This window comes from Amblyraja radiata, chromosome 34 (genome assembly GCF_010909765.2).
Source record: "Amblyraja radiata isolate CabotCenter1 chromosome 34, sAmbRad1.1.pri, whole genome shotgun sequence".
Taxonomy (NCBI): domain Eukaryota; kingdom Metazoa; phylum Chordata; class Chondrichthyes; order Rajiformes; family Rajidae; genus Amblyraja; species Amblyraja radiata.
In genome coordinates this window covers 13994616-14017267 of record NC_045989.1, presented here as the reverse complement: position 1 = coordinate 14017267, position 22652 = coordinate 13994616, and the positions used below count along the sequence as shown (strand labels likewise).

The following is a 22652-nucleotide window of genomic DNA, read 5'->3' as shown; positions in this document are numbered from 1 at the left end:
GGAGGCTGATTAACATCGGCTTGGCGCCCTGGTTAGTCGGTGCTCGGGTCTGGCCCCCTCCAACCGCCCGCCGGAGGATCAGGTTCAGGTTCAGGGCGGGTGAGCGAGCTGCGCAGAGATTACAGATCCCGGCTTAAAACTGCCGCGTTCACCTTCTCCCAAATCTCTTTAGAACGAGAAGTCCTGGGTTGGGCGACGCTGGGAATGAGTCCGTGACCCAGGAGCGGGGAGCATCCCCCCCATTCACCGCGGGGACACAGGCTCGCCGCCCGGGCACCGCTGATGGGCCTGGTGTAAATTTCCAACATTGGACATTGAGGAACGGAGACGGGATGTTTCCGGGGCGCAGGAGGAGACTGAGCTGGAGTCGGGTAGTCTTCTTGCTCGCAGCGCTGACCATTTGCTCTCTCTCGCGGTTCCCCACCGGGTCGTGGCCGGGATCGACGCTGTGGGGAGCGGGAGCCGGAGGCGCCTCCTTCCCTTACAGCAGAAGACTGCTGCAGGTCACAACATCTGGCAGCGCGCACACCCAGCTCCCCGGGACCCGGAATCCACACCCTCGCCTCCCCGGGACCCGGAATCCACACCCCAGGCTCACCGGGGCTAGAAGCCCCGACCCAGGACTACCCACGATCAGCAGCCCCGACCCAGGACTCCCCACGACCAGCAGCCCCGACCCAGGACTCCCCACGACCAGCAGCCCAGACCCCGGGCTTGCGCGGACCAGAAGCGCTCTCTCTGAGACCCCGAGTCCCCATCCCGGCCCCCACGGGTCTAGCACCTCCAACCCCGGTCTCACCGGCACCAAGAGCCCTCGACCAGGGATCCTCGGCCCCAACAACCCGTTAACCAGAGACTCCAACAACTGGCCCCCTCCTACCTCGGTCCCTCCCAACCAGACCAGCGCCGCCGCCATCAGCAGCGAGCCGGCCCCGTCGGAGAAGCCTAGACTAAGGGGATGTATCCTGGTGGGCAACGAGATCGTGCCGGCGCCCACAATGGCAGCTTTCACGCCGGGCAGCAGCGAGGCACCGGCCGGCAGCGTGGAGCCTCCCACCGTCCACACCAGGAGCGCGTACCCGGTGGATTTATTCAGCATGGAGGAGCGGCGGCAGGGCTGGGTGCTGCTCCATGTGACGGGCATGGTCTACATGTTCATCGCGCTGGCGCTGGTGTGTGATGAGTTCTTCGTCCCGTCTCTGGGCGCGATCATTGAGAGGCTGAAGATCTCGGACGATGTGGCGGGCGCGACCTTCATGGCAGCCGGGGGCTCGGCACCAGAACTCTTCACCTCCCTCATCGGGGTCTTCATCTCGCACAGCAACGTGGGCATCGGCACCATCGTGGGCTCAGCCGTCTTCAACATCCTCTTCGTCATCGGCATGTGCGCCATCGTCTCCCGGGAGATCCTGTACCTCAGCTGGTGGCCGCTCTTCCGCGACGTCTCCTTCTATATCGTCGACCTGCTGATGCTCATCGTCTTCTTCCTGGACAACATGATCTGTTGGTGGGAGAGCCTGTGCCTCCTGCTCGCCTACCTGGCTTACGTGGGCTTCATGAAGTACAACAGCGAGATCGAGCAGTGGTTCAAGCGCAAGGTCACCAACAACAGCAACGTGGTCAAAGTGATGTCCCTACTCCACGGCGTCAAGGTGAGTGCGGGCCTCCTCCCCCCACCTGGCGTCACCGCCCCACCGGCTCCCGGCCGCTTCTCCCCTCCCCTCCCCTCCCCGTCCAAGGTCCCGGCCACAGACTGAGTGGTAACTACAAGCAGACGGCTTCCAATGCTCCGGTCGCCTGTATGAGTTAGTGTGAGTGAGACGGATTGTGAGTCAGTGAGAGTGAGTGCGTACCAATGAGACTACGTGGGAGTCCGAGACTGTGTGTGTGTGTGTGTCAGTGAGACCGAGTGTGTATTAGTGAGTCTGTGAGTGTGTGTCAATGAGACCCAGTGTGTATTAGTGAGTCTGTGAGTGTGTGTTAGTGAGACTGAGTGTGTATTAGTGTGACTAAATGTTTATCAGTGAGACTGTGTGTGTGAGTGTGAACCAATGAGACTACGTGGGAGTGTCAGAGACTGTATGTGTGTGTGTCAGTGAGACCGAGTGTGTATTAGTGAGTCTGTGAGTGTGTCAGGGAGACTGAGTGTGTATTAGTGTGACTGAATGTTTATCAGTGTGTGTGTGAGAGTGAGTGTGTATCAATCGGTGTGACCGTGGTGTGTATTAGTGAAACTGCGTGTGTGCAGAGACCGCAGATAAAGAGGTCAGAGTGAAGTGGAATGAAGAATTTCAGTAGCATGGAACAGTAAGCTCGGATCTGCCTGCCCCTGCGGTCTGAGCACTAGTTCTCCACTCCAATACAAGATTGGCAAGAATCACTGTCTTATCTAAAAGACAGATAGGATCCCTGGATGTTAGGAAGGGAACATATGAAATTATGGGAGGTGCAACAGCAATTACAAGGATAAGTAGCATACGACAGGGAGAGGTAGATGGGGATGGAAGAACACATCCGAGAGTCACAAGGAGAGGGCTGAAAGGCGAGGAGTAGGGAATATGTATGGTAATGGAATCTTGTTGGAACTGACAGAAGTTGCAAAGTAAGCCACACCAGTGCATTAGAATAAGAGTAGAGACCAAAATAGGACTGAAATAAGGACTGCTCCATGTCTCCCAGATAAAGACACAGATAGCTCAGGCAGTACAAGTTCACTTCACCTTTAATTTGGAGAAAGTGAGTGGAGTTGAAGGAGAAGTAGTTACTTGTGGGGACTGATTCAGAGGGCTCTCAGACCCTTCAGGTCTGAGATGGAGATAAAGAGTGATTGGACATCCATAGTGAAGATGAGCCAGTTGGCAAAGTGGTGGAGGACATTAGAAGTGGCACAGATGCCAAATACAGAGCATCATTGGGGTGACTCTGAGCTTCTAGTTCCCTGTCACCAGCTTTCTCCATCCATTCCCATCCTGATTGTTCACATCTCTGGCTTCATGCACTGCTGCAAGGCCCAAGCTTGAGGAACAACACCTCATCTTCCCCATGGACATGTTGCAGCTTAGGACTCAACGATGAATTTAATCATCTCGAAAAACGTGCTTTTCTTCTGTATCAGTTCTGCTGTAAGGTTTCAGCTGTAACATCATTCTTCTATCTGTCGTTGTTCATTGTTCAAGTAGCTGAGCAGTTCCAGCATTCTTCCGTAAAAGGAAATTTAAATATTCAGAAAATGCTGGAAACACACAGCAGCTCAGGCAGAATCTGTGGAAGAGGTAAGCGAGTTTATGCTTCAGGTCAAAGAACTTGATCAGAGCTGGGAAAGTGAGGAATTGGTTTGTTGACTTGGTCTGCCTCTTTCCCAGTTGTAACAAAGAGCTTCAACCTGAAACACGACTTTGTTTCTTTTTCCACAGTTACTACTTGTCCTGCTGAGTATGCCCAGCACTTATTCCATACAGCTAATATGTTGCTTCATCAGTCACCAAATCTGTTCAAGGACCCTTTTCCAGCCACATGCATTCTTCATTACCTGCAAAGATATGGGGTACTTTTGCTATGCAGGCATTCATCCCATGCCCAAGGTGTCAATCATTCTTCCTCTACCCTTTGTTCTTTCAAACTACTTTATGTCTAAATGTTGGAATTACACATTATGTTGGAGAGAAGTTGAGCTGGACCACTGGCTGTTCCAACAGATGGCTTTGGTAACCTCGCTCCCAACTCCACCTCCACGACAATGTGTTTAAGAAGGAACTGCAGATGCTGGAAAATCGAAGGTACACAAAAATGCTGGAGAAACTCAGCGGGTGCAGCAGCATCTATGGAGCGAATGAGATAGGCAACGTTTCGAGCCGAAACGTTGCCTATCTCCTTCGCTCCATAGATGCTGCTGCACCCGCTGAGTTTCTCCAGCATTTTTGTGTACCTCCACGACAATGTGTTTGATAGACTCCAACAATGAACTTCTGTTCTGAGTGCACTTGCAAGTTGTTTCTCAACAGCATACACACTTTAGAGCAACCAGCAAATTTGTATGCCATTGAAATTATTTTGCAACCTCCATGCACACTGCTCCATCAATTCTGTCAGTAACCACAGTCTGCTGACAGTCTCAGTTATTACCTTTTCTTTAAAATGGTTCCCTTGTCACGGTAATGACAGGAGGTGCAGACTGGAAATGTCCCAGGCTGTGGCAGCGTGTGTCTGCTCTCCTTCCTTGAGTAACCTCCAGCGGCAGCTCATCTCACAGGGACTGTTCATAATTCACTCTGATTAATCCCGTGTTACCTTGACCCATTTTAAACTAATTGCTGTGGAGCTTTGCACATGAGCCTGTGAAAAGAGAGAGATTAAGTGTTGTGGATACACGCGGCCTTAATTTTAAGTATTTAGTTCACCATGCCAGTTGTGCATATTTTGTGTAAAATATCAACCCTCCATTTACCTAAAAGAGAAAGCATGACCATTGTGACCGCTCAACCACCTGGAAATTGTCCACCTATTTAACATCTTGTAGTGACGTACTGAAAACTTCCCCAACGAAAGATTGCAAAGAAAGAACCCTCTGCATCCAGGAAACTGCCTGGAATCTGGAGGAAGTACACGGCAGACCGTTTTGGGTCATGACATTGCATTAAGACTGACAGTGTTGAGGGGAGATAGCTGACATAAGGAGGTCAGAGAGATGAGAGGTGGAACCAGTTAAGGGATGATGATGGCCAAATGGAACCAGGAGGGGGAGAGAGATGAATCTTGGTAATGAGAGAGGATGAAAAAGGTGAACAAAGGGAGAGAGACCCCGTGTGGATTGGAAAGAGTGGGAAAGGAACAAAATAGGATCAGGGATCCTTAAATTGAAAAATCAACATTCATACCATGGCTTCCCAAGTGGAATATCAGGTGTTGATCTTCTCGTTTGCATTTGTCCTCATCCTGGCTGCGAAGAAATGTGGGTATGGAAAACGGAGGAAAGATGGGTGTGGAAATGGGAAAGGAAGTTGAAATGAGATGTAACTGGAAGCTCAAGATGTCCGCCCTCAGGTCAGGTCCAACGTATCTAGTATGCGCTTGGTCTCACCATTGTAGATGAGGTCACCAAATGCATTCGGCCAGGTTAGAGGAAGTACACTTGAATCTCTGCCTCACCTGGAAAGACTTCATTTTCCTTGGATGGAGGTTGGAGAGGAGATATTTGGAGCAGGCGTCGGACCTTTTAGCAGGTGAATTTGAGGGCAGGGTTGGTGGAAAAGATGGTAAAATCCTAACGAGTGCAGGAAGCAGCTGTCAGTGAAGCAGAGAACAAGTTGGGGATAGGTACCAGAGTAAGTTTGGAACAAGGACTATTCCCTGTAGCCAATATAAAGATTGGCGTAGCTGTGCTCATGACTATTCCTTTGATTTGTAGATGGAGGGATTAATCGAAAGATAAGTGTTTGAGGGTGAGAGCAAGTTCTGCCAGATGAATTAGAGCGTTGGCAGAGTGTTGATGTTGTCTCATGCGTCTCCTTGACCTGGAATCATTGCTTGCCATCCCATCCCAACATTTGTTGGGCCAGCGGGAGAGGGCTGGGCTCACTAACTGCCTGCCCCTCCATTCACACAGCCAGGTCTGAATATCTGAATGGGTGGAGTCATAGAGAGGCCCCATCCCCTAAACACAGATGGAGTTTGACAGGCAGCAAAGATGGGGGTGGAGCTTTGTTTGTGAGTAATTTCAACTTCTTTGAAAATGTAATTAAATACTGAAAAAGATTAAGAATTACTTTATTTTCTGATAAAAATCTAAAATTAATTAAAACAGGTAAAACACCTGGAAGTAACTAAAAACATGAAACTAAAGCGACATGGTAAAAAATAACTGACCTTCCTCTCTCCATTTAACCAGCAGGCCTGACTCAAACCCATCAGTTTGAGATGGTTTCTGGTTTTCTGCGTGAGAGTTCTGTGCAGATTGGAAAGGGAGACAGTTACGTGGATAGACTGAAAATAAACAAGAAAGAAGGTCCCAAAGAGAAATGTCATCTGTACATTTCCCTACACACATCAAACACTTGTTCCTCCAGCACTTCAATTTTGTTTTGGCTCCAGATTCCGACAATGCCAGTTTTTTTGTGTCTCCTGAAAACTATCTTATTTTCAAATGTAACTGGAACACTTCCCAAACGGCCCTAGCTTGGTCTCCGACTTTAAGAGTGTCCTCGGAAGCTTCCTCATTGACCAAATCTGTGAGCACCAGTCCTGATATCCTTGTGTTTAGCCCTGTATTAGCTCTACTGCCTATGGGTGCGATCATACAAGTGAACAATAATGAAAGAATGGTCACTTGCTTATGAAGATTTAGAAAGTCATAATTGGGGTGGGATTGTATCTAAAGATCTAATGTCACAATTTGCCATTCAAATCTTTATGGAAGTCAGTATTATGAAACATTTGCATGGTGAATAATTTTCAATTTCTCTTTCTTGCATGAAGAAGAACACTGATATTGATCTCAAAGATGAAGAACCAAGTGATAATACCAGGCTCAAGGTAAAAGTCCAACTAGGCAGAATCCAGTAATTAATACGCTGAAACACCATGCAAAGCAGATATTGCTTTTGGTTTGTGTAATAAATGGCTTTAGAAAATTTACGAAAATAATTGTGGTTTCATGGACTAAAGGTCATCTCTACAATCCATCACGGTCACATTTCCCGATTGATAAGATGGAAAAGGAAATAGATTCTCAGTTTGAATCAACCAGGTTGTTATTCCAATCTAACGGAGTATTGTTAAGCCTTAGACCCCAAATGTCCTCAGCTATGGGGTATTAGGACACAATGTCATTATGCTTGTTGAGAAGGATTGCAGGAAAAACAAAGAGAATGAAGACATTGCCTCAGAGATTGACAAATTACAAGCAGGAAGCATTCTGTCTCTCAGACCCCTTCACCAGTCACTAAAATCGCGGCTGATCTAATTATAACCTCCGCTTTACAGGCCATCTATCAGTGGCAACCTTTCAACCCTTTGCTTATTAAAACCATTTCAGTCTTAAAAATATTCAAAGATCCTGTCACCACCACCCTTTGAGAACAAGAATTCCAAACACACCTGACCCTCTGAGAGAAAAATATTCACCTCCACTCTATCTTAAATAGGGACCCCTTTACTTGTAAACAGTGACACCAAGTTCAAGATTCTCTCACTTGTCCATGTTTACCCTGTTAAACCCCTCAGGATTTTGTGTAAGAAGGAACTGCAGATGCTGGTTTAAACCGAATATAGACACAAAAAGCCGGAGTAACTCAGCGGGACAGGCGGCATCTCTGAAGAGAAGGAATGGTTGACGTTTCAGGTCTGAAGAAGAACCTTGACTCGAAATGTCACCCATTTCTTCCCTCCAGAGATGCTGCCTGTCCCGCTGAGTTACTCCAGCTTTTTGTGTCTACCCTCAGGATCTTGTATGTTTCCAGTGACATCCCTCTCACTCTTCTAAAGTCCAATAAATATGAGAATCGCCTAGCTAACCTTTCCTTAAGACAACATTGCAGGCACTGCGTCGAACTTGCATGGCAAGACAAATTTTACTACACCATTTGGTGTATGTGACAATAAATGTCCTTTGTCCTTTGTCCTTTGCTCTTGAAAATCTTCTCTGAACTGATTACAAAGCATGAAGTCCTTTTTAGATAAGGAAACCAAAAATGTGCCCTGGACTGGTCTTGTTAATGCCCTACATAAGTGAACATGACTTGCCTACATTGTATTCAATTTCTCTTCTCATGGACACTTTCTTTCCATCAGAAAATGTCGCACAATAATTCCATCGGTTATTTATCTAAATTGTGAAATGTTGTGGGCTCTGCACTGGTCTCCATGGCAACCATTCCTTACACCTGGACAACCAGGAACAAACTCATGTATTCTACCCTATGTTTCTCTTCACCAACCGATCTTCATGCGATTATGTTATCTCCTACATCGTGAGCTTTTAATTTGCGATCATAACCTGTAATGCAGCCTACTGGATAGTACATCGCCTGTTTCTCATTAATCCACAACACCGGTTATTTTTTGTCAAACAATTCTAATAACTCAATGTCCCTTCTTCAAATCATTGCCCGATGACCCTGAATTGATTTAAATGCCCAGCTTTAACAACAGGGTCCACATTTTCCAAATGATAGACATCGAACTAACCAGGCTGTAATTTTCTATGTCCTGTCTTCCTCCATTTTTGAATAAAATAGTTATATTTTCCATTTCCAATCCAATGGAGCCTTCCCAGTTACTTTGGAACATTTAAAAAATAGCGCATCAACTATTTCAACAATCACTATTTTAAGATCCTAGAATGAGGTCTGTCACGACCAAGAAGCTGTTCAGTTTATTGCTCCAACAGTTTGTTCAGTCCCACAGGCCTGATGATTGTACTTTTCCTCAGCTCCTTGCCTTTTATTTCCCAATATAGAACTACTTTGGTATCATTTCTTGTATTTTCTATCATAAAGACTGATCCTATGCACTTGTTTCATTCATCCTCCAATTCATTTCAATTACTTATTCCCCAGACTCACTTTTTTTATGGCAGCAATTTGTTAACACTTTATTTATTCTCTTCCACCTCCATGCTAATTAACCCCGACTCTGGAAATCTCTTCCTGACCCTTTACCTCTACTTCCTCCTTAAATGGACCTACCTCTTTAGCCAAGCTTTTGGACTCAAATTCTGCTTGATACCACTCATGTGAAACAGATTGTGGCATTTTGACATGTGACTGTTCTGTAGTAGGCCATCACTGGGTTACAGTAGGAGCTCTCACACTTTAATCAGATACATCTTGTAAACTGTTAATAAGAAACAATTAGGGGAGAGAGAGAGAGAGATGGAGTGAGAGAGTGGGAGAGTGGGAGAGCGAGAGAGCGAGAGAGAGAGAGAGAACTTGAAATATATGTTGCTTGTCAGATGTGGAGAGGATGTTTCCTCCTATGGGAAAATCTGGAATTTGGAGGTTACTTTAACTTAAGAGTTCATCCATTTAAGTCCACGACAAGGTGAACATTGTTCATTCAGACCCTCTGGCTCTCTTCCATGGATGAGAGAAAACCAGGGATAGATGCAAATGTGATTTGAGGGTAGAGTCAGTTCAGTGGTTTTATTCCTATTCCTAAATTCCATTTTTGTATATATGTGGTTCAAGTTCTTGTTTAATCCCTGACGTAATTATTTTTAGATATTTTAGTGCGATTTTTTATTTAATGTTTATCCAAAGGAGACTCTAGCACCAGGATGCAGCACACCCTCTCTACACAACAGCACCCTGCGAAGCACCATATTCCAGCTCATGATCAACACACTGGACCCCTTAACTGAAGGTGAGCCGTGAGTAACCGGTCACTCACACTGAATGGGCCGGGTCAGGTCAGTTCAGGTCAGGTCAGGTCAGGTCCCCGTAATGAGATGCAATCTTGCGCTGTTTGCCATTACTTACAACCAGGGAGTTATGATTACAATTTCATAGCGGCTAAACTTCCCATCAGAAGATTAAGCCAAAAAAAATCTTTGGTGTAATAGCAAAGTTAGTTCAATGTTAACCACGTATTGTTTTTTCCACAAAGTTCACTGTGTCATGTGGTCAGCTAGGCTGACTTTGTGAAGGACACTCACTGCACTGGACAGAGGTTTAACTGGAATTTCAGTGGAGGCTTAACACACTATTAATAAATAGCAATAAATTGTAAAATATTTTAAGATCATTCCTCATTTCTCCCAGTCTTGTTCTTTCCCATTCCTTAGATCTTCACGGGCTTTGCCAGGGAGGAGAGACTGTCTCCTCGTGGAGAATCTGGAACCTGGGGTCAGTTTTTAAACGCAAGGGGTTTCCTATTTAAAACAGAGAAAAGGTGCAACTTTTATGTTCTCGCAGAATTGAGTCTTTGGAACCCTCTTCCTCAAAGGGAGATGGAAGCTGGGTCATTGAATATTATCAAGGCAGAAGTAGACAGATCTAGATAAGCAAGAGCAGAAACATTGTTGAGGGGACATCGGCCGTGAATTATTGAATGGTGGCATAGGCTCGTGGGATGGATTGGGCTCCAGCTCCGAATTCATATATTTCCATGTTCAAGAGGATGGTCAAGGAGTATGGTCTCTGGTCCTGTTAGCGTGTTTCTGTCCAGCCAGGAGCGATTACATGGAGGGTCGACTCTCCATCCATCTGACCCCTTCCATGTCACAGAATAACCTAATAAACAGCTTCATATTATCAATAAAGGGCCTTTTAACTCAGCGAAGTGAGAGTCTCCTTTCTCAATCACCCTCTGACACCTGAAGGATTACAAAGATAGATAAGCAGAGATTGGAGGCTAATCAGATAAAGTGGGAGCTGCAGCTGCTGCCCTGCTCTTTCCCTTTCCACTGGTACACTGGGCTCAAGAGGAGGCACCCATGTTATCAAATCCCTAATTATAGAGGGAGGCTACTTCAGAAGTTCCTTAATACAGAAATTACAAACAATATGCTGTAGGAACTCAGCGGGTTGAGCAGCATCTACAGAGGGAAAGAAATATCACTGTTTCTACTTGAGACTCTGCATTAGTTTTAAGAGTGGAAAGGGATGATAACCAATACAAAATGAAGAGGGATTTCTTCCTTAGCAAAGAACTTTCTCTCTTCCCCGGCGTTCGATTAATGCTCAGAGTTGTCAATACCAGCTGGACACATCACTGATAGTTTCACCAAAAGTCACAAGCCCTGTGCATTGGTTGTTCATCAACTCTCTCATAGCCAGTTGGATGAATAAATGATTCTTGGCCTGCAATCAAACACTGCTAAGGACCCTGGCACTACTGCTTAGACAGTGTGCCGTTCAGAGTCTCAGGGGCTCCTCATATGGAAGCTGGAGCTTTGTCTTCCAGTGTTCTGCTTCGTCAAGGAAGCATAAGACACGATATTAAAGAGGGACCCGTTTCCTCATTTCATTGCCAATGTTTGATGCGGTGATGATCGGTGTGGTGTTACAGGTGCAATATGAAAGCAGTTGTCAGCACTGGGGAGAGAAATGTAAATTAACAAATTGCTGATTAATGAAGTGCAAGACTGCAGTTAGTATTTCAACACTGCATCCTCACCCACCCACCAACACATTGGCCAGACTGTAGCTCTGTAAATCTAATACATTGGTATGTTTCCTGCCATTTCTCTCTGTCCTTTCTCTGGAACACCTTCCCTTGCTCCTGAGCTGAGGAACTTAGTCAGGTCCTTGCACAAATAACTTGCCTTGACCTTCTTTCCAAATCCACCTCTCAATGTTTGAGCTGGGGTTTGAACATGTCTTGGAACTAAACTTTTGGCCCATATTAAAATTTCCTTTCATATTTCTGGAAAAACTCAAATGCACCTCCCCAATGATGTAGCATACTTGTTTATTTGCTTAACATAAAATGTCATTAGTTTCAGTGTCAGGAAATCCCCGATAGTCACAGACCTGAATCTTTTTCAAATCTCAACTCGCAAAGATATAGTTCAATAGACAGCTGAAAGGAATTGATTTTGTTGATTGGAGTTTGCTAATTACTGGGAGTTTTTCCTCCCTGTGCAAATTCCAAGTTTGACCTTCTCAGCACCCTGGCTTTGCTCGGGCAGCCAGGCCCTACTACTGGATGCGTGTGAGATGAAGGAAAGTTCTTGGGTTGTAATCAGATTTGTTGAGAGCTGAAGGAAAGCTGGATCAAAGCGGGAGCCAATCAGCTTAACACCAAGCGATGAGTTAGCGCTCAGCGATCCATGTCGGCTCCATTACAGTGGCTGCTGCCCGCAGAGTGACTCCATCTCACTGTCACTCACTGACCAAGGGCAGCATCTGCACAGATACAGGATGGTCACTGCAGGAATACGCTATCCGACTCTCCAGCCCCTACTGGGTTTGTCCAAGAGCTGTCTTGCTGGTCCTAGACCCCAACTTCTCCCCACGGTTCTGCAAATCATACTCAACTACTTATTCAGCTTTTTTCTGAAAGCGAGTTTGAATTTGCCCTCACCACTTCTCCAGCTTCACATTTCTGGCCATAATTACTTGCTATGTCAGTAATTATTCCCTCATGTCATTTTTGGCTATTTTGCCAACTACTTTAACTTTCTCCTTTCGGCCCCTCCATTAATGGGAACTGTTTCTCTCTCTCTCTCTCTCCACTATGTTTACATCCTTCATGAATTTAAATTCCTCCCCCATCTGATCGTCTTACATACACCCCTGTACCAAGGAGGAAAACCCAGCTCCTCTAATCTATCCACAGAACGAAACACTTTCAATCCTGAGATAATTTCAGCGAGTCTCTTCAGCACCCATCTCTAAACTCGATAGACCTTGAGTCCATCAGTTGAAAGTTTTCTCAAAACTTACTTCCTGTGCTCATTTTTAACAAAGCCCCAAATCCTGTGTTTTTAACCACTTACTTGATGTGCCCAAACATTTGCAGTGAGCTCTGCACATATACTCTAGATCACAATTCTTAGATCCCTATTAGAATTGCGCTCTCTAGATCATATTCACCTGTTCATTCTTTATTTTCCGTCAATTTACTAATTTCCATGTTGCTGCAGACTCTTTAACCCCTGGTGTCCGATCTCTGCAAGAATGCTTTTTAGGAATCAATACATACATCATCAACATTTCCTTCATCAATCCCCTTTATTCCTTATCAAAGAGTCAGTCCAGTAATTTAAACAAAATTAATCTTTTACAGATCCATACTGCCTTTCTTTAATCAATTATAGTTTCCCAGTTAATGCCAATTCTGTCCAAGGCTTGATCCAAGGACCTGCTCCATCACTGTGGATAAACTGTCTGGAGTGTAGTTTTGGGGTTGATCCCTATACTTTGGTCAAGGGAAAATAAAATGTTGTAGGATTCTTAACTTTTAGAAGATGACAGTGAAGAGGGGAGAGGTGGTCCAGATTTTAAACAAACGACTAAAGTTACAGAGAGGAAGCTGCAGAGCTCAGGAGATCAAGATGTCAGATCCACGGGTTTTGAAGGAGTGGTCCACAGATCTCAATTTGTTGTCAACTTCCAAAAATATCCTCAGGTTGTTGAATAGATCACAGATTAGACTGTGGCTAATATAATCTCACCATTTAGGAGGAGATGGAATTGAAAACATGAAGAACTGCAGATCAGTTTACTGTACGACAGTACAGGGAAGATGTTTGTTTAAAGTAGGAGTGCCAGTAATAAGATTGGAACAGGATCAGTATGGATTGATGAAAGGGAAATCTTGTTCAATAAATCTTTTGATGTTGAACCTTTGATAATTAACCACACACGGGATTACTAACATAACTAGAATGCACAGCAGTGGGGATTAGTTGGTGTGGACGGAGGATTGGTATTGTATTGAAAACAAGGAGTAGGAATATATAGACTGCTTGTAGACTGGGGATCTGTGACTAGTTGTGTACGGATAAGAGAACCCCAGCCATTCACAATCTGTATCCACAGCTGATGCTCACACAATGCAAAGAACCACAAAGCTTTACATGTGTGGACTGCACGTTAGTGAACCAACAAATCCTGAAACATGGCACCTGGCTGGCCATGGAATTGGCATAGCCAGGAAGTCAGAGCTGCTGAAGTTTTTCATGTCAGCACACCAAGATCGGTATGGTCTTGGGCCAGGTTTGAATACTCAGTCCGGCACCATCCTGAGCTCAAGTTCAATGAAGTTTGGGAATTGTTGGGGCCAGCTGTACAGACCAATGTCCGGCACAACGTCCCAGTGTAGAGACACTGTCCAGTCCACATGACCACTTTCCTGACAGATGTCTGCACAATGTTCATAGGTCTGGAGGTAATGATCTCAGGGTGGAGGGCCCAGTCTAGGTTGGATGCAGAGGGTGGTATCTGAGCTCCAGCAGGCTCACAGATGGAGGTTGAATGAAATCCCATCCCCATGTCTGATCTCCAACTCCTGCAGATGTTCACAAGGAAGTTGCGTGTTTGTGCTTTCACTGCCCATTCTCTCAAAGAAACAGATCCTTTCCTTTTCTGCTCTAAATGAGAGATAAAGATAAAGAACTTGCGTAAAGTCCGAGTTTATCACAGAATGAGCGTAAAGTATTCTGTATTCTTGAAGGAGAAAGATAAGTGCGGAAACTTCAGAAGCACAGAGCAATGATGAACACTACCCCTCCCGTATCAACCACCCATCATCCCTCTACCATCGACCACTCATTATGTCTCCCCCCATCCAAGCCCGTCGTCCCTCAAACACCCACCCATCAAAGCTCTATCTGCATCTATCACCCCCTCTACCAATAACCATACTTCACCCTTCCCAGCAACCAGTCATCACCCCTCCCCCAGCAGAAGCACATCACCCTCTGCTCATCAACCATACTTCATTCTTCCCCATCAAAGCCTCATCACAGCAACCCACCTATCATCCTCCCCATCAACCAAACATCACCCCATTCCCATCAAAGCTCCCTTCCCCCAGCCTCAGCGTTTCATCACATGCCCCCACATACACCCCATTTCTACACAAAGCTCTTCACCAGCTAAACACCCTGCTCATATTCCCACATTTCCCTTAAAAACCCACTGTATGTACCAACTGCTGTCTTATCACCTCTTCCTCTCCTTTCACCTAGGGGCCCAAACTGTCTCCCAAGGTAAGCAGTGATTTATTTGCACTTCTTCCAGTAGTGAACTGTATGCACATGGACATTTTAGCAGATGATTGAAAAATCGGAAGCTTGAAGGCTCCAGCTTCCACAGGGGTTCAGGGTGGAACTTGTGTTAAGTGTTAGCCGAGTCACTCATGATGATTTCAGAATCTTCTCCCTCTCGTTTGTTTGCAGTGAAGTTTATGCAGAAGGCTGAAGTAATGAACAATATGGCCAAGGGAAATGGAAGCCCAAAAGAAGAACGACAAACAAAAATGAAAGGTGGGACCCAGAAATGCCAGTGAGTGGATAACAAGGCAGTAGAGGAAGGAATTGTGTCACCATCGGTGGGTCCAAGCATTGTCTTCTTGCTTGGCCAAAACTGAGTTTCAGTTGGGGAATAAAAGGAAGGGTTACATCGCAGATATCCCAGGAAAGGCGGCAGTTTATTATTGACCACTAGAGTCATTATCTTCCCCAGTCTGCCACCTGATCATAGTACAACCAGTCTGCTTCCATTTGGTCCACTAATCTGGCTTGGGGAAAGCTGAGTTCAGCTATCTAGTGATGTTATGTCCTGTTATGTCCTGGTCTAAACTTGCCGACCGCTTTACCCAACGCGTGTTCTGCCTGGTAGGGCCAGATGGAGAACCCAGTCGCTGTCCACTTGAATTTGGCGCAGATGCTGGAACAGGTAGCAAAAAAAAGAGAGTAGCTGGAGGTCAGGCAGCATTTGTGAAGGGACTGGACCGTCTTTTCATTTTTAGCATTTATTTATCTATATTACTGAAAGTCTGATATTGACCACTTCCTGTTGTTCTGTATATCGATTTTAGAAAAAACGCTGCTGCTTACGGCTGTGATTTTTGGCCATCTTACTCAGAGTCCCCCTCCGCTGCGCAGGACAAGAGGATTTTTCCCATCTATGAAAAATAAAAGTGTTATTAGTGTTTAAAAAATGTTGAGATTCTCTCTCCTGAAGGCCATGCCCCTTCTGGAGGGACTATAAAACCCGGATGTGTTGAGTGCCTCAGTCAGTCTCTGCAAGATGGGGGAGTGAGAGGGTCACATCTCTCAGTCTATGCTGTGAATAACACTGAACACATGTCTACTAAACTGTGAGTGGTTTTACTGACCCGTCAGTGCCCTTAATGTGGTTTGAAAATATCGCTAAAGCTGTGTTGCCTTTGGTTTGGAAATGCTAAAGCTGTGTTGCCTAAGATTTGGAAATGCTAATTAGAGTTGCCTTGCCTAATTAAAGATGCCTTGCCTGATTAAAGTTGCCTTGCCTAATTAAAGTTGCCTTGCCTTCGATATAATTAAAAGTCTAATCTTGACCACTTCCTGTTTGCGCTTTATATTGATTTTAGAAAAAACGCTGCCACTTACGGCTGTGATTTTTGGCCATCTTACTCAGAAGTCCCCCTCCGCTGTGCTGGACAAGAGTATTTTTCCCATCGATGAAAAATAAGAGTTATTAGTGTTTAAAAAACGTTGAGATTCTGTCTCCTGTCAATCACGCCATGAAGGTCACGCCCCTTCTGGTGGGAGAGGGAAGGGACTATAAAACCCAGAAATGTGGGCGTGGCTCAGTCTCTGCTAGATGGAGGAGGGAGAGGTCACGACTCGCTGTCTTTAGTGGCCTTGCACTCTTCTTGAAATGGTATGAAACTGCACTTGAATTTGGTGGCCTTGCACCCTGCTAGAAGTGGTAAGAAACTGCACTTGAATTTGGTGGCCTTGCACCCTGCTTGAAATGGAATTTCAAGGAATAGCAGTGAGTCAACTGCCAGCCCACCAGTCGCGAGTGAGTTGCCAGCACAACAGGTTTGGGTGACTGAGCCGCCAGCCCAAGAATCCATTCGGCCATACTAGAATACAATGTCCATACTAGCCCTCTGGAAACCAGTCCCTTCAGCCCACAACACCCATGCTACTTGCCACCAATATTGGAATTGGTGGAGAGGTGGAATATTGCGTTGGGGGACCAGCCCTCCCGTATGATGTTGGGACCCAACGGGTCCCACTTAGTCTAGTTGAATTTAAATGTTGCAAGTATTGAACCAGAATAGAACTTTCCACCTGAAATAAGGTTCCATTTCATAACATGCAGAGGGCTGCAGGCTTGAAGCTCCCACACTTTCTGTTTCAGATGGAGAGACAGAGGAGAGGACAGATCTCCCGAACACGGTGAATGTCCCAACTGACCCGCCAGCCACATCACCACCCGAAACTAAGGATGATGCCAATACTAACCAGGACCCAGTACGTGATCCCAAAGGTTCCACGAAGATGCTTGTTCCTTTTCTCTGTTGGGTTCAATGGCTAGCAGGCAGGAGGGTGAAGGTGGTGCTACTGGGTCAGGTTCAGTGTTAATTGGCTACTGTATCCTCTGAGATACAGGCTCTGGGGCTTCAGTCCAGCACCAAAACTCTTTCAGTGTAGGCTTTGCTTGAGTTGCTTTGCTGATATTCTGGGTGAAGTTTTACAATTTTTTAAGGGGATTGTGTAAAGCTGGTTGAGGATATTACAAGGAAAAATCAGATGGAAAACAACATTGGGATGATTTGATTGAGAGACAAGCAGCATTCTATGGATGCTGCTAAGTGGAAATCAGGGATATATTGACAATTCATCTCGACTTCCACTTGTCTAGCATGGATTCCATCTTATGGATGAGTTTGTTGAAGAAATTACAAACTCACATGGGTTGATGTTGGCGATTTGTCTCTGAGCACTTTCAGACATGTTTTGATAAAATGCCACATCATAACACAAATGAATCTTGAGAGTTTGAAGGAGCATTGGCTGTGTGGAACTACATAATGTCATTGGGACAGAAAGCAAAGAGCAATGGTGAAATGTTATTTCTCAGGATGGAGGGAAGATTGTGAGGGTAATTTCCCAGGATGGGGATACTGAACCACTGTTCTCTGCGACACGTTAGCAACCCAGAGTTTGGTACATCAGTCTTCATTTCAAACTGTGCAGTGAAGCTATAAACAGTGAAGCTATTGGAACTTCAAGAGAATGATGATTGGTTGAAGTAGATGCACTATAATGCATAGAATTGTGAGGGTCACTCAGCTATCCCATATGGATGTGGTGTTTTACCTTGTTTCTGAATAACATGGGTTTGACCTTATTAAGAACATTGTTATAGCTTTGAACAGTGAATTCAGTTCCTGGCTTTGGAGGACCATATTCTTTCAGAACATTTTTGCACTGCACTTTGTATTTCTGATGTTTATCCCTGGCATATTTCACAGCAGTTTCAATGTGCAGTGAATGCCTTGAATTAATTTCTGTAATTCTAATGCTCAGTCATTTCCCATTAGAAAGAACCAGACAGCAAGGGTGAAGATGATGGAGGTCGAGGTGGTGATGGAGGTTCTGATGGTAACGATGACGATGAGAGCGATGAGAGCGATGAAGATTCTGATGACGAAGATGAGGAGGATGAGGAGGATGAGGAGGAATCCGATGATGAAGAACCTTTAAGTCTCGAATGGCCAGAAACACGACGGAAACAGGTCACATACCTGTGTCTTCTCCCCATTGTGTTTCCACTCTGGCTCACGGTGCCTGACGTCAGAAACCCAGTAAGTGAGGCAGTATTGCAAAAAGATTAGTTATTAGCAATGAGCATGTGTCACGCCCGAAGTCTGATCATTTCTTAACCAAGAATCTATGAACATGAATAACATGATCACTCTGTGCCTTCTATGCATACAAATTCCTTTGCTTTGTTTGCCTGCCCCAAAGGTTTATGTTATATTTCCTAAAAAATGTAAAAGGGATACTGGTAAGGTGTCTTTATCTTTTTTTTTTACAGGCTTCAAAGAAATACTTTGTTGGTACTTTCGTTGGATCAATTCTGTGGATCGGCGCATTTTCATACTTGATGGTGTACCTGGCTCACCAGGTAGGTACGTGTTCCTGATCCCACGTGGGCTCAATCCATGTCTGTGTCAACTACAGAAAGAATATTAAACCCATGATGCGCAGCTTTAAGTCATGAATAAATCAATCAAAGAAGCACAAATCTGGCATTGCAGATGTTATTCTTCAGATAGAATACCAATAAACAGCTCAGGACAGTCACCCTCCACTTAGTGGATTACTAAGCATTTAACGTGATAAAACTGACACCACTTCATACATAGAAAAGAGTTTATACAAATTCAAATAAATTTTCAAATCACTGATCTCATTGTGAGATGTAACACTGCTGCAATTAAGCTTGAAGTAGCATCAAAACCACTACATTTTGTAGATGTGTGTGTGTGTGTGACTAAATCTTCTCATTAGATCATAAATCTTACCCGGGCAAACATCTGAGAAAGTGTACGTTTCAAAAAAAAAACTGAATGGGAAAAATGATTTGATTCTCGCCTGGATGAAGGGGAGATTGTTTCCACAGAATTTGCCTTAAATGGTTGAGTTGAATAAATGAGAAAGACTTCAGCACCTTCCAGGTACTTCATAAAGTTTTCTCCTTTTAATGAGAACGCAGACTGTCTGGGTCAGAGTTTGCATGGTGCAATGTTCTTTGGGATACAATCCAGGAAGGTGCTGACTGGCCGTGGGGTAAAAAAGCTGGACATGGTCAATGTGGATCTGCAGCAGGCTAGCACCATGTTCAAGTGACTATTGCTGTGATGAGTCCCAGACATATTGAATGTCGAAGGCATGCTTTCTGACCCACTTCCTGCTGTTGGTAAATATCCTTGTGTTGATATATCTTCCAAAGACAAACAAAGGAACAGTTAATGGCCATTTTCTAGCATCACCAGTGGCAGAAAGATCATGTTTTAATGTAAACCTCTGTTCACCTGCAAGTAGCTAATTCAAACCCAGGGTCCAGCAGGCAGCCTCTTTCTATAGCCAGCTAGGCTATAGTTGTCCTCAATGTTGACCTGATCAGTGATCTAAGAGCAAACATTCAGCAGTTCAGGCAGCATCTAACTAGAAACAGTTAACTTTTCAGATCAATAATATTTCATGAGTTCTGGGATCCTGTTATTTTAAAACAGACTTTTGGAGCATTGGCATCACAACTATTTCCTTTCTCACTCAGGTTGGTGAAACAATTGGCATTTCCGAAGAGATAATGGGTTTGACTATCCTTGCCGCAGGCACCTCGATCCCTGACCTCATCACTAGTGTTATAGTCGCTCGAAAAGGTCTTGGGGACATGGCAGTGTCCAGCTCAGTGGGAAGCAACATCTTTGACATCACAGTTGGGTAAGAATCACTCTCAAGCCTTGGCGAAGGTGAATTTCAGTTGAAGGATGATGGCTCACATTTCTTGATTTCTGCAGACCATCTGTAAAAATTCAGACCCACACCTCCAGAGCACAACATTCAAACTTTCCTTCTAACTTCAGAATAACTTGCCTTACTGACAGATTGTGGGCTCTAATGAATGAAGGCAATTAGGCAGATCCTTTCGTGGTGTACCGAGGGAGAGTTTCACATTTGATGGTTCTGTTTTCTGATGAGATGTTTTCATTTAAGAACTCACCTTTGTCCTCAACCCCATTAGTTTAATTTTCACTGGTTATCCTCTTGCCTTAAGATGATAAAAAATGTTTGGGGATTTTCCCAAAGCTTTATCCAACTATTGATATCTCTTGGGTAGACACAAAATGCTGGAGTAACTCAGCGGGACAGGCAGCATCTCTGGAGAGAAGGAATGGGTGACGTTTCAGGTCAAAACCCTTCTTCAGATATCTTTCAATATCTCTTGACATCCATGATTCGATGGGAATGACGTTCTGACCTTTCATCCTTATGGAAACATATTAGCCTTGTTATCTTGCTTTTACACATTTAAATGACTCGCACCTTGGAAGTAGACCAAGCTGCAAGGAGCTGCTCCTAGTCTACTTTGGCCAGGTCCTGCATTATGTTATTGAAATTTCCCACTACTATAATCTTATTCCTGTTATACCTTTATACGATTTGTCTTGTTATCTGTTCCCCTCTTACCTGGTGACTATTAGACCTGTTGTATACCCCATCAGAGTGATCACATCCTTTTTGTTGTTATAAGCTCTACCCATATGGCCTCATTTGAAGAGCCTTTTAAGACATCCTCCCTCATCACAACAGTAATAGATTATTTAATCAATCTTGCAAAACCACCTCTATTACATCCTCCTTTGTCATGTCTGAAGATTCTATACCCGGGAACATTGAGCTACCATTCCTAGCTTTCTACCATAACCCATTCAAGGGTGTAGGCCTTACCTTCCCCCAGAAATGGTCCCAGTAATCCAGAAATCTAGAATTTTCCTTTGTATCGCTTTTAGCTACTCGTGCATCTGACCTATCCTCACAATTATGAGGCACCAATGGTAGGTTAAAAAGATTGTTGTTGATCAAGTGGATAGATATGCAGAATAGGGTATTCTCAGAGAAATGAGAGTGCTGAGGCAATTGAACGGAGGATGAGAATACTAAATTCCAACCATTTTGCCTCATCTGTCATACTCCCCTTTCTCCAACACTCCAAGGACTGGTAAATGTTATTTTGTCTGTGGACTTATATCAGTGAGTAACCGGTCTGGGGAAGCAGGTCTACGTCAAACTCAGCCAAATGACTGCCTGACCTTGCCTCCAGTTATCTTCACTCCGTGTGTACAACCATGTCCACTGGGCACTCGCCAATCAATGCTGGTGGGTAGAAGTCACCAGATGCACCTTTTAACATACTTTGATTTTCTCTGTTGCAGGCTTCCAGTGCCCTGGTTATTATATGCGATGTTTAACAATTTACAGCCAGTTGCAGTCAGCAGTAACGGCCTGTTCTGTGCCATCGTACTTCTCTTTCTGATGCTGCTGTTTGTGATCATTTCCATTGGCGTCTCCAAGTGGAAGATGAACAAAGCGTTGGGCTTCACCATGTTTTGCCTCTACTTCTCATTCTTAATTATCAGTGTAATGCTAGAGGACAGGATCATTGCGTGCCCAGTGTCCATATAAACTCTGACTTTCTACCCAGACGTGACAGAGGGAACTATTGAGGAGAGGATCCGCTGCAACGTAACTGGTTGTCAACATGAAGATCGCAAGTTACGGAGATATTCAAAAGCACCAACCTCAACCGTACCCAGAATTTACATTTTACTATTGTTGCTTTGACATTGACAAATTTAGACCATTACTGAGGGAGTTTGCTGAACATGGAGGCAGTTGGCAACAATTGAAAACAGGAGGAGAAAGATAACAAGTTAGCAATCCCTGTTGTCTTGTACTAGGAGCTACAGAGCAGTTTTGTCACTTTCCAAACTAGATGTGATTAATGGTTATGAAATGTTCATTATGACATAACCTCAATGTACATTCTCACGTTATGATTTTTTATATCCCAGTAATAAGGCACAGAATCAGCATCAAACTCAGACCAATCAGGCAACACTTTGGTAACAATTGTTGCCTGATTGTTAGGCAACAATTGCCTAATTGTTAAGTATTACAATTAAGTAACAATTTGAAAAAAATGTTGTCAAAACATCATAGAAAAGATTGAAAGAACTTCAGCTTTGACTGTGTCGTGAAGCAAACCAGACCCCCCCCCCTCCCAAGTGGGACAACATATTCTACATTTTGCCAGGCCTTTTTAGTTAATGCAATATCTTTTAAACAAATCAGTATTATTTTAGAAAGAGGAGGCTCAAAGACATCACAAGAGGTGAGAGACACGCAGTAACCATTGAGTGTGTACTCCAATAACCTCACCTATGAATAGTTATAAAGGCAGAACTCATAGGTTCTAGGATCTCCGATCCAATACTGGCCGCCTGCAAAGCACCTCTTACACAGCCGTTTCAATATTTCATGCCACTATCTGCATCATACAAAATTGTCAATGTGTAGCAATAAACACAGCATAAAGCAAATACTTTTGCCAGCCAACTAAGTTGGTTATTGATGCAAAAGTGACAAAAAACTTTATTTTTCCTAATAGGATTTTGAAACTTGAGATAGGTGTCCTTGA

General features: G+C 44.4%; 1 protein-coding gene across 1 annotated transcript; it reads left to right on the top strand.

The window, feature by feature from the left end:
- Positions 1–273: 273 nt before the first annotated feature.
- slc24a1 (solute carrier family 24 member 1) lies at positions 274–22156 on the top strand. Its single transcript, XM_033050102.1, has 9 exons — positions 274–1652; positions 6472–6528; positions 9255–9357; positions 14843–14929; positions 16800–16912; positions 17986–18249; positions 18483–18572; positions 19728–19894; positions 21388–22156. Exons 1-9 carry the CDS (start codon positions 333–335, stop codon positions 21635–21637), a joined length of 2451 nt encoding a protein of 816 aa, XP_032905993.1. The 5' UTR covers positions 274–332; the 3' UTR covers positions 21638–22156.
- The last annotated feature ends 496 nt before the right edge of the window (positions 22157–22652 follow it).